Consider the following 11,918-nt stretch of genomic DNA (forward strand, 5'->3'; position numbering starts at 1 on the left):
CACAAGCTTTCTGCTTCTGTACTCCCCGCTTGCACACCTGACCAGTGGGTTGACAGGTAGTGAATAGGAGAGAAATAGACCTTTGTGTTTAAGACAGAAAGAAGAATGGGATTTAGGGCTTAAAAACCTTGTATCTTGGCATTTCAGGGCTGCTCCTTTGTACAGGACAGCCACCGGCTAATAAACAGCCTTTAAGAGCATACGTGGTTTGGTCTATTCTATACAGGCCACAACAGAAGTATTCTAAGCCTGTGGGTTTCCAACTTCAGCAACATCAGAATCGCCCGCTGAGCTTGTTAGAACACAGATCGCTGGGCCCGTGCCCTGGAGATTCTTATTCAGGGCTGGTGTGGAGCCTGAGGATTTGCATTTCTGAATGTTCCCAGGTGACTCCGATGCTGCCGTTGCCACGACCACACTTTGAGAACCAGACGCAGATATCATCCCTTTAGAGAGCACCAGGTCAATGGCTCCCAAACGTGAGGATGATTATCAAAATCATCTGGAACACTATTCTAAAACAGAGATGTTTTAGCCCCACTCCAGTCCGATGGGATCTGTTGTAGCTGGAAGCTTTAGAGTACATGTGAATCACTACAGTCGCTTGTCAAAATGTAAATTCGCAGTCTAACCCAGAGGGAAGGGGCGTTTTTACCTGTTGTACCAGGTGATTCTTGGAGGCTCACGTTGCCGAAAGCTGCAACAGAGATTCCTCAGGACTGCTGATAAGCCGATGAGGGAGGAAGCGAGGCCAGCCTCCAGGTCTCTTTCCATTATTTTCATTTCGCTTTCATGTTTTATGTTAGAGCCTTTAAAAAAAAAAAAACCACCAACGTTATAAATCTTCTGTGTCCTTTGATTTGAAGTGCAAGGTCGAGATTTTAAATAAGAAATCGGATGTGCCTAGAGGTTACTCGATAAATGCCATGTTCGGTGAATCCATGAGGAATAAAGAAACGAATCCAAATCTTACTTCCCTTTGTATGTTCTTGTGGTATTTCCAACACCTGTGTGATATAAACACTGTAGAACATTCATGCTCTCTGTGCTAGCAGTCATGGTCTTTCGAGAATCTGGAATAAGCTAAAGTAACAGAGAGAACCAGTCTGATTAACATGATATGGGGCCAAATTCCAGAATCAGCGGTCTGAATAAAGACTTTCCGTAAGAGGAGAATAAAAATACCTTCTCCCGATGTTGCTCTCCACTCCTCCCTCCCAGTTTTAGCTTCTTCTAGACTTCCACATGCTGCAACAGGCAAAAAAGACATGGGATAAATCGGCTTCCGCCTTGCCATTTTGTATCACCCTCCAATATGGAAAGGAAGGACCTCCGCTCAGGGATCACTCTGAGCGGAGGTCCCTCTGGCTTTCTCCACTGTGCCTTTTGCTTGGGGAAGAAGATGTGCTGGACCAAGAGGACAAGCCCTTAGAATTCCCTTCCCAAATGGCTCTGAGCTCACAAACAAGGCCTGCACAAGACCCTTCCCTGAGTCTGTCCCCCCAGGTGAGTATACTCTGTGCCCAGTGGGTGGCCAGGGGACAGCTGCCAGCTAGGAATAGGAACAGAGCTTGGACGGGTCATCTGTAGCATCCACACACATGCATTCCATGGGTGGGAGGCCCCTTAAAATGCAGGTCAAGCGGGGTTGGAAAGAGGAGAACCAGGCCATAGGCCATGGGCCATGGACCACGGGTAGGGGAATGAAGTAGAGTGAAGTGGAGATGGATGTGGCTGTTACCACATTGCAATGTTTCAGCGTGGAGCTCTGAGGACTCTGTGAATTCTAAAATAAGAACTTTCTATCTCATTATAAAAGTTGGTTTGTCAAAATAGGAAGGCAGAATATATCTTGTTCAACAGTTTATTTAAATAGATTTATAACTTTTATATAGACATATAGTATATGTGCTTCCACTTGTACCCTTGATCCAGTTCCCATACAAACGAGGCAGGAGCAGATCTGAGGCCATTTGTGTTCAGCTCAAAGTAACTTGTTCTGGGCCGTATCTCCTGATGACCCTGGGAGCCCATAGGACTTTGTCTCGCTCTGCCGATAAGCCTAGAAGAACGTGGCCATACTAGACTATATATTGGTACTTGGCTCATTCCTCAATATTTACCTTCGGTAGACCCAAGGTGGTTCCTTCCAGCAAATATTTGAAGACCTCTTATGTAGTAGGCATTTTGAATGGTGCAGTAGGAGAAACGACAGTGGACAGGAAAGACTCACCCTTGTCTCCGAGGAGCTCACAGTCTGGCGGGGAGACACACATTAAACAAATGCAGTTAAGAAGTAATTCTACAAGTAACTAATTGCAATTCTCACAAATGCTACAAAGGAAAGTACAGAGGGCCAAGAGAATAGATAACAACAGGGGGACAGAACCAGGTCTGGGGGTGCAGAGAGAACATCCCTGAGGGAGTGGTAGTTAAGCTGAAGGATGAGCAGGCCATTTGAGGGGACAGGAAGCAGCATCACCTGAAAGCAAGCACTCAAGAGAGGACGGCAAGACATGTGAATAAGCCTTGAAGTGGGAAGGAACTTGACGCAATAGAAGAACCGAAAAAAAATGAGTCTGGAGCATAATGTACAAGATAGTAAAATAATGCTACAGAGACAGGCAAGGGTCAGCAGTACAGGTGCTTAGAGATCACATTTAAAATATGGAGTTTTAGTCAAAGTGCAAAGGAAGGCTTCGAGATTTTAACCAGGAAGCAAATATTCAGAAATATGGTTTGGAAGATCACTGTAGGTGTGAAACTGAGTGCTTAGAGACCAAAGAGTCATAGATATATTTTCAAGTATATGAGGATTTGAATAACTTTATAAAAACATTACCAGGTCAGTAAAATATCTCTTCTGCAGAAAAATTCAAAACTGATTTTTCCATAGATTAAAAGTTGTAGGGTACGGTATATCAAACTGGATTCCCTGAGAACTCCTGGAGGTGGTCCATGTAGTAACCCCGCCTGGGAAATGATGCTCTAGGAGTTAGATGTGGAAGGACTCGGAGCGGGGTCCAAGGGGCCAAGACAAAAATCTGGAAGTTATTGTGGGGGTGCAGAAATTATGGTAATTTAGACTAGAATAGTGGCAGTAAAGACTGAGAGAAACAGACTGGTTCCAAAAGGTAGAATATTTGACACTTGTGGTTGATTAGATCAACAATTGAGGGAGACAGAGGTACCAGGCTTGATAACCAGACTTCGGGCAGATACAACTGAGCTGATGGTTACTAGCAAGATAATGAGAGTTAACAATTATGTACTGCCTGTTATGTACTAGGACTATTCTAAGCACCCTAATGGTAACTTATCAAATTCTCACAACATCTGAGGTGAGAACTATTATTCTCTACATTTTACTCATAAGGAAACTGAGACTCGCAGAGGTTAAGGAACTTACTTAAGGCTGTTGGCTGGTCTGTAGCCAGGACCATGGCCAGTAAACCTGCCTTCTCAGGATCCGACAGAGAAATGACAGTCAGGAAGGAAAATCTGAGTTGGCTGATTCTGTGCTTTAGCTTGTATGAATGAATATAAGTCTGTTTTCCTGGGTGCGTCTTTTCAATCCAGCCCTCTTCTGGTGGTTCACAGTCTCCTACCTGGAGCCCAAAGCTCCTATAAAGGAACTTTTGTCCATGGATGGCTGCTCAATTTATTGTTTCTGCGGGGGGGATGTGAGCAAGGGGTCGCCATCTTGCTGACCCAGAGCAAACACATTAAAACTAAACTGATGGTATTTGGTAATAGTTCTTAGAAGAATTATGATAGACAACGCTTCTCACATGTAGCGTGTGGCATCTTACCTTTCATGAAAAAAAAAATCCACATTTCATGTAGATCTCTGTGGTTTTCTTCCTGGGCTAGGAACTCTCAGGGTATCTGTTTTAGGAGAAAATCATAGGCCAATAGTCACTCTGCCAAAGACCCTTCTGTGTACTAGTCTTCCCCATCCTGCCTGCCCCAGTTTCAGACTTAGTACTTCTACTTCCATTTTTTATATGTTGCAAGCCCTTTCCTCATCCAATCTGATCTCACAGGAAACATAAGTAAAAATAACCAAAGTGGATTGGAAAAGAGAAAATTATGACCGAAAACATTCATTCACCTAATTTATTTTCATTGGGCTGAAGGCAAGTATGAAATGTGGGGATATCTCTGAAAATTAGGATAGAAAACAGAGAAAAATGATTTCTTCATTCTCCCTGACCATACTTTTCACATCATCTTCCTGGTTTGTTATATTACTCACAGAAACACACTTGACCCCACCTCCTGATATTGCTCAATATTTGCTTGAGTGAAAGAGACTGAGGCAAGCTAAAGGAGAAGTTCGCATTACCTTCTGTCCACCACCTGCTAAAAAGCCAGGCCAGCCAAGTCCTCGCCATTCCATTGTGCTGTTAGAGAGATGGGACAATCACACCAGCTGCCCCTAGTGGGGCTCCTACCATTTGCCCTTATTCCAAGCCAACTATGCACCATCTGTGGTGAGTGTGCTTGGGGGTAAAATTAATCTCGTGCGATAGTCTCCTGATGGTTACTGACAGGGACTTTGTATATAGAGCTATCTGAGAAAAGATCTTATTTCAGTTCTATATGTAGTTGGACTCTATGAGTAATGTGAAGGGTGGCAGGAGGTGGTAAAGAAAGTTCCACCGTGTATGTCATTTTGAAAGGGACCATAATCAACATTAACTTGCCTGACTTGCCTAACTTCCTATGCTCAGATCCTCTCTACCATGGAAACACTGCTAAGTAACTGTCTATTCTTGTTCATTTTCAATGACAGAAAATTCATGACCCCGGAAAAACTTCAAGATCGTGAAAAGTTATTTTTTAATTTTGAGATGCAATCTATTTTCTGAAGTTCAATCCACGGGTTTTGTAACTACACAGAAAAAAAATAATGTTCATAATCCCTTTCAAATAATGAAAACTGCTCTCCTGTTGTTGTTGAGTTTAGATGTCCCAAGCTACACATCTCCTTCCCTTCACTCTTCTCCAGGGGCCTTAGGTACAAGCCCCATCATCCCTCTTCTGGCTATAGAATCCAGAGATTATGTGATTGTATTAAAAAATAGCAAGTAAGAGAAAGAAAAACTGGGTTCACGTCTAGTCTGAACCCTTAGTAGCTGAACGATCTAATGTTTCTGAATTTCTTTAGCTTCATTTATATGGAGGACAATTGGGGAAGGGTGTTGAAGCAGGCGATTTCTTTAAGATCTGATGTAGCTCCCAGGTGTGTGATTTCTTCATATAAGTATTTACCCTGGAATTGAGTTCAAATCAGTCCAAAGATGACTATGTGGTGGTGCCATCTGTGGCTACATTGTCCTGGTATGCTTCTCATATGCAAGAAGAGATCAATACCACAGCAGGAAGACATGTATTCACACAAGCTAAAGCACAGAATCTGCTAACTTTAATTTTATTTCCTGGCTTGTCATTTCCTCTGTTGTATCCTAAGAGTAGAGGGCCTCTATTGAGGTTCTGAAGTTCAATTCATTGCACAAAATAATTAACTCTGTCTTCAGTGGTCAAGGAAGCTGTCTGTGCCATATGTATAACTAAATATTTTAGTATCACCCATTCCCAGCCTTAATATTTTCTCTGTGTGTTCCTTATTTCCTCCTCCCGCTGCCACAGAGGTAAGCAAAGAAAATCACTCCCGTCTGAACCCTCTGATAAACACAATGATCAATTCAAAATATACCAGAGGAATCCAAGCCGCCAATGTCCTGTTGTCCCTCAGACTTGTTGGGATCCAGGACCAAAGCTTAGAACAACAGCTGATCCAACAAGTCAAAGACAATGAGGGACAGAAAGGTGAGTGCCTATATTCTCTGCAGTGAGTCCTAAAAATTGTATGTCCAAGGTATGCCTGCTATATCTAGCTTTAACTTGAGGTGACAGAAATGTCCCTCAAAATATCAGTCCCCTGGCACTTACTCTAGAGCGAGGCCGTACATTTTTTGGGTCCTGAAAACCATTTTCCTTCAAGAAGTCGCAAGGAAAAATAAAAGAAATTATAGACTCTTATCCATTAATACTGTCCTATAAGCTAGCTGAGTTCACAACCAGACAAAGATGCGAACCACAACTAAGAAACTTGACAACAGAGAGAAAACCATATAGTAAGAGAGGTGTGGCCTGGGTTCGAGTCCAGCCTCCACCTTGGGGCTTTTATGTCAACACTGGGCCTCAGCTTTCTAATTAATATCAGGGGAAAAGGAAGCTACACCTACCTCCCTCTTAGTATAAGAATTATGAAAAACCTGAGAGTTTTGATACTCTATAAGGCGGAATGTCAAAGTCAATTATTACTATCCCTGCAAGATGGCATTTACAAAAAGAGGAAATCCCAAGATTTTATTATTTATCTATTTTTCTTCTTGTTTTTTAAGACATACAAGGATTGCATGATTCCAAAAAGAGCCCATGATTTCATGAGAAAGACTAAGGTCTAGCTTGCATTTTTACAGTACTGCTAGAAAAGACTCTGCTTGGGGAATAAAGACGAGAACAATAAAAGATTAGTATAGAGAGGAACAGAAGAAAGAAGTCACAGGCACCATAAGTCACAAGGAAGACAGGAGGCCCCCCAAGATCACAGGCATGTACCTTGTTAAATTTGAATACTTTTCTTTTCAGGGTCAAATTTAACCTCAGGACAGCTTGCCTTGGTTATACTGGCTTTGGGGACATGTCAAAACTCCAATGAAACATTCACGTATTCTCACTTAGTCAGCCAACTAGAAAAGAAATTCCAAGCAGAAATCGAAAACATGGGTGAGAATCAAATGTTCAGAGACCCTGGACAACCCCGCCTTCTCCACTGCTGATTCAGAACTGTCTGAAGTTTCCCTCCGCTCTTTCCTTCTCCTCTTCATCTCCTTCATCTCACTCTATCTTCGTAGATCACCTTCGCTTCTTGCTGCTTTCACCAGGACCTTGAATTTTGTTTTCAAATAAGATCAACCGAGAGTTGACCCTACATCAAGCACTACCCTATACATGATGATGAACATGCACACTCACACACACACGCACACTCACACACACACAAAACAGTTTTCTAGTCCCCCAGAAGTTTGCTTTGTAGACTAATAATGAATTACCCAGGAAACAGCCGAGCAATACAAGACACGGTGTCATAGTACCAAAGCATACACTACTAGCATAAGAGCCAAAGATGGCCAGAAGTACTTTCTCACTGAGAAAAATAGGTTAACCCTCATGGCTTCGAGTGAGGTGCACTGTTATTATTTCAACTCCTACCTAATATTCTATTATTCGTTAAGTCTCTCCTCTCCCATCTTCCCTTGAGATGACCTCTATTTCCTTCACTTCTACATATACTTTCAACACGTTACTATTGAAAGTGCAAGAGGCATGGTGGTGGGAAATCTGTGTTCTAGTCCTGTAACCACCCGAATATCGGGATAGTATTTTAATCTCTTTCATGCCAGATCTTCTCAAGGATAAAATAAAAGGAGTTGAGTTGAATTTAGTGGCTCTTAAGAGCCTTTAAATTTCTCAAGTTTGCTGATTCTGTGAGTGATCTCCCCCCTTTCTATCACTCACCTCTGCTTAAACATAGAGAAACGGGAATAGAGCGAGCAGGAAAAGATTGCAAATGGATCCCTCCAGTACCACTTCCATGAGTAAGATATTTCTTTTCTCTCTGCTAGGAGTACATGACGGCAATCCACTGACTAATTACTACCAGCTCAGCCTGGACGTTTTGGCTTTGTGTCTGTTCAATGGGAGCTACTTGATCACCGAAGTTACTAAACGCTTCACTCCTGAAGATAAAAACTTCTCTTTTGGTGGTCAGTTCTCAGTAGGTGAGTCATTAAACCCAATTCCCTTGGTAGAAAGGACATGGTTAGCAGTAGCTCTTGCCCTAGGATTTTTTCCTGCCAGGAAGCACTTAGATTTTTTTTCTAGCCTGTCTACCCTAGTCTCCGCGGAAGAGAATTTTCTTTTTGAGAAGACTGGGTATTGCATGGCAGTCAAGTCTCTTTCTAAATGTGTAAGACCTGGTTCCTAGCTTAGCTCTTATTTGAGTTATATAACCAATGGATTTTTATCTCTTGACTTTATTTTCCCATCTGTAAAATAAGGATAGTTCATGAGAATCTTCATATAGGACATTTTAGGAAGTATAAGTATTAGAGAAAGAGAATGAAGTGGAATTCATTTATCTCAACCCCTGCCTCTTTCTTCAGTTTATTGGAACCATTTGGATGTGTAAGTTTACTTGAATGACACAATCTCTCCGGGTGACAAGGCCCAATATTTTGATCAATAAAGTATGTATTCACAATGGGGAAGGACCAGAAATTTTCCACTGGGTCAGCTTACACATCCAAAAAGAAGTCTCCTCTAGACAGCTAGTATTGGTGCTCAGCCCCTATGGATCCAGATACGCAATCTCATCTTTCTCCAAGAAGCTCAAGGAGGATCATTCAGTATCTCTAGGTAGTAAGGAAAATGTGAGATTTCTCCTAATCCTTTTCTTATGAGAGAAGGAAGTCACCACACCTAAGAAACTTAGGGGGAACCAAGTAACAAGCCAGGAAAAAAAGATCTTGTTCTCTCATCTTCCAATCTCTTGCCTCATCATTTTCCCTCTTAAGAAGGTTTATTGGGAAATAATTCTCTTGAGTGCTATTTTCTAATCAGTCTAATGAAAATCTTGAAACATGACAAAGACATATTTTGTTTGGCGTATCATCCTGCGTTTTTTCCCAATCCCTTTGCCAATATGGTTGAACGATGAAAAAATGAGAAAACCCAAGATGAAAAAGGGAAAGACAGTTAGTGTGTAAGCACCTACAACTCCATGTGTGTTTCTATGACTAAGATATGAGTCATTAAGTACGAGGCACATGGCTACTCAACTTAAGGAAGGAGTCTTGGAATATTCGAGTGGTTAATGCTGGAGGGATGATTGCTGGATTTTGAAACCCTTCTCTCCCATCATCGACTAGCATGACTAGCCATCCCAGTTTGCCTGGATCTGTTACTCTTTTAGCGCTAAAATCCCACATATCAGGAACCCCATCAGTTCTGGCCAAAGTGGGATGTTTTGTCATTCTACCACCAAGGTTTTGTTCCTTGACAGATACTGGTGCAATGGCTGTCTTGGCTTTGACTTGTGTGAAGAGAAGAATAATAAACGAGAAGATTGAAGCAGACGAAGAGGATTTAAATCGTATCAATAATCATACAGAGCTACTGGTGAAAAAGATTCTGTCTGAGAAAAAAGAAAACGGTCTCATCGGAAACACTTTTAGTACCGGAGAAGCTATGCAGGTAAGTCAGAGGATAAAACAGGAGTTGAGAAGGGAGTCATGGGAGAAAGTAGTATCTTTATCCTTTCTTATTGGTCTCCCAAGATCTTATTGTTCATTCTGTTCCTGTCTTACCTTTGATTTCACTCGTATGATTCCACTCCCCTGCGTGAAATGTATTCTCCTCACCTTCAAATCTTTACCTTCCCATATCCAATGCTTCTATGAAGCTTCTCTTGACTACAATTTACTTAAGAAATTCTAGAGTCTACTACGACTACAATCTGTCTTTCTATCACATGTAATTTCACACTTTATCATATACCACTGTTTTGTGCTTTCATCCTACCTTCCAAATCAGATTACTGTGATAGAAGTGGTAGTGGCGATAACAGCAGGTCGTATTTATTGACGTTAACTCATTAATGCACACATAATGAAGAAAGAATTATTACTACCATTTCCTATAATAAGAGCATGAGTCATGGAGTATCAGTAACTTGCCTAATATTACAATGCCAGAAAGTGATGCAGGCAGGGACGGGACCTAACCAGTTGGTTTCAAAACTCACACTCAGCACCTATACTGTCCTGTCTATGTTCCTTAAAGTCTGGGACTTTATTCCTGCACCGATTTACCCCACCGTACAGGGCTGGATACAAGAAGAGATGAAGGAAAGTTTACAGAAAAAAAAGGTTTTGCCGAATCTTTGATATGAATAGGGATTTGCCAGGCTGACTCAGGAAGAGAGAAGGGATGGAGAATAAACAAGGACAAAGACCAAAGGCACCAAAGAACATTACACATTTTAGGGCAATTGAGGTGAGGTCAGCATTGGGTCCTTGGGAAAAATTACTAGACAAGGCTGGTGCCGTAGGCAGGGATCCAATCGTAAAGTTGTTTGTATTGTTGTTGCTATTCGTGTTGTCTGCCTTGCTAAGTTCCAGTTTTATAAAACAAGGGCTTCTCATCCTGACTGCACATCTGAATCACCAGGAAGAGCTTTTAGAAAAGACTCATGCTTAGGCCCTACTCCAGCCAGTTAATACAGAAATTTAGGGGTGGAGCATGAGCCTTGGTCTTATTTAAAAGCCCCACAGATATTAATTCACAGCAGGACCAAGAGCTTCCTGCCCACAAGACAGTTTTTAAGAGCTCTCATATGATCAGTTTAGTTTTTTTTTTTTTTTAATAACCTACAAATGCTTACAGACTACTTGGTTAACCTTAAGAGTCTTCAAGTAAAGATGAAAATGGCGGGGGGGGGGGGGGGGGGGGGACTGCTCTCCTGAGAAACTACACAGCAACACCTTCAAGTCTGACACATTTTACTCCTTGTCCTGCTCACTCTAACACCTACCCCGTAATTCTGCCCTTTCGATCCAGTTTACATCTGCTGCCTGGACAGTTCCTGTTCAGAAACTTTATTAAACATCTCACTGCCCAGCAAATAATGTTCGATGCCGCACCCTGAAATTCAAGGGTCTACCAGTCTGGCCCCGACCCTCTCCAGATTGTTCTTCCACGTGGCCCTGACTCTGTCCAGGCAAGGAGAATTCTTGGGGCTTTTGCTAAAACGCAGATACTCGCGGCACGACCAGGCCACGCCCACCCTGGCCACTCCCACTTGAGCACCTTGAGTCATTCTCCCATCGCGTCACCTAATGAAGTGCCGCCATGCCGTCAGGTCACATTGTAAGGCCATCCTCAAGTACTGACCCTGCCACCAGACCCTTCCTCAGCCCCACTAGATGTGTAGAGTTCTTGCTCTTTGCAAAGCTGCCCCACTGGAGCTTCTCTTAGAGCATTCACCTGCGAGGCTCCTTTTCCAACAGTTTGTCTGTTAACGATATTGAGGGAGTGCCTCCTATGTGACCAGCATTGTTTCAGGGCTGGGGATACAAGAGCGCACGTGGCAGACAGAGCCTGTTCTCACTGGTGTTAGTACAGTTTGTGATACTACGCAATTCCCCACCTCCCCACCCAAAATAGTTCATAAGCTTCTTGATGTCAGGAAAGGTATCTTAGTCATCTAAGATGCCTCTTGTGTAGTCAATGTTCAATAAATATTTACTGAAGTCCTTAGAGGTAGGCAGTCCCCTTATTTGAAGTTTCTCTCATTCATTCTTATTCTCTCTCTCTCTCTCTCTCTCTCTCTCTCTCTCTCTCTCTCTCCTCTCTCTCTCTCATTAGGCTCTGTTTGTCTCATCAAAATATTACAACGAAGGTGAATGGAATTGCCAACAAACTCTGGACATGGTGCTCCAGGAAATTTCTCGGGGAGCATTCCGTACACCAACTGCTGCAGCCCAGATCTTACCTGCCCTGATGGGAAAGACCTACCTGGACATCAACAAAAATTCTTTTTGTGTCAATGGTTCAGGTATAGCACTAAAGAGCAAACTGTTTTTGCCTTTTGACATAACACCCAGAGCACATGAGATTTAGATGTCTTTAGGCACCAAAAGTTACCAGATAAAGCTCTAAAGCATCACAGTTCCTAGAGAGAACTCAGTCCTTGATATATGAGTCATCACAGATTGGAACCACCTGAGGATTTGTTCTTAACAAGGTAGTAGATGTTGTTCTTGGCTCAAACACTGATAAAC

At 42.4% G+C, this 11,918-nt stretch overlaps 1 protein-coding gene across 1 annotated transcript in view; it reads left to right on the plus strand.

The window, feature by feature from the left end:
• The first annotated feature begins 4,417 nt into the window (after positions 1-4,417).
• TCN1 (transcobalamin 1) overlaps positions 4,418-11,918 on the plus strand; it is a 9,972-nt gene continuing 2,471 nt past the window's right edge. The window contains exons 1-6 of the mRNA XM_006911252.1: positions 4,418-4,496; positions 5,656-5,835; positions 6,661-6,798; positions 7,701-7,856; positions 9,140-9,330; positions 11,503-11,692. Of these exons, the coding sequence (XP_006911314.1) occupies positions 4,418-4,496; positions 5,656-5,835; positions 6,661-6,798; positions 7,701-7,856; positions 9,140-9,330; positions 11,503-11,692 (934 nt within the window). The remainder of the gene's footprint in view (positions 4,497-5,655; positions 5,836-6,660; positions 6,799-7,700; positions 7,857-9,139; positions 9,331-11,502; positions 11,693-11,918) is intronic.

This window comes from Pteropus alecto, unplaced genomic scaffold (assembly GCF_000325575.1).
Source record: "Pteropus alecto unplaced genomic scaffold, ASM32557v1 scaffold43, whole genome shotgun sequence".
Lineage (NCBI taxonomy): Eukaryota > Metazoa > Chordata > Mammalia > Chiroptera > Pteropodidae > Pteropus > Pteropus alecto.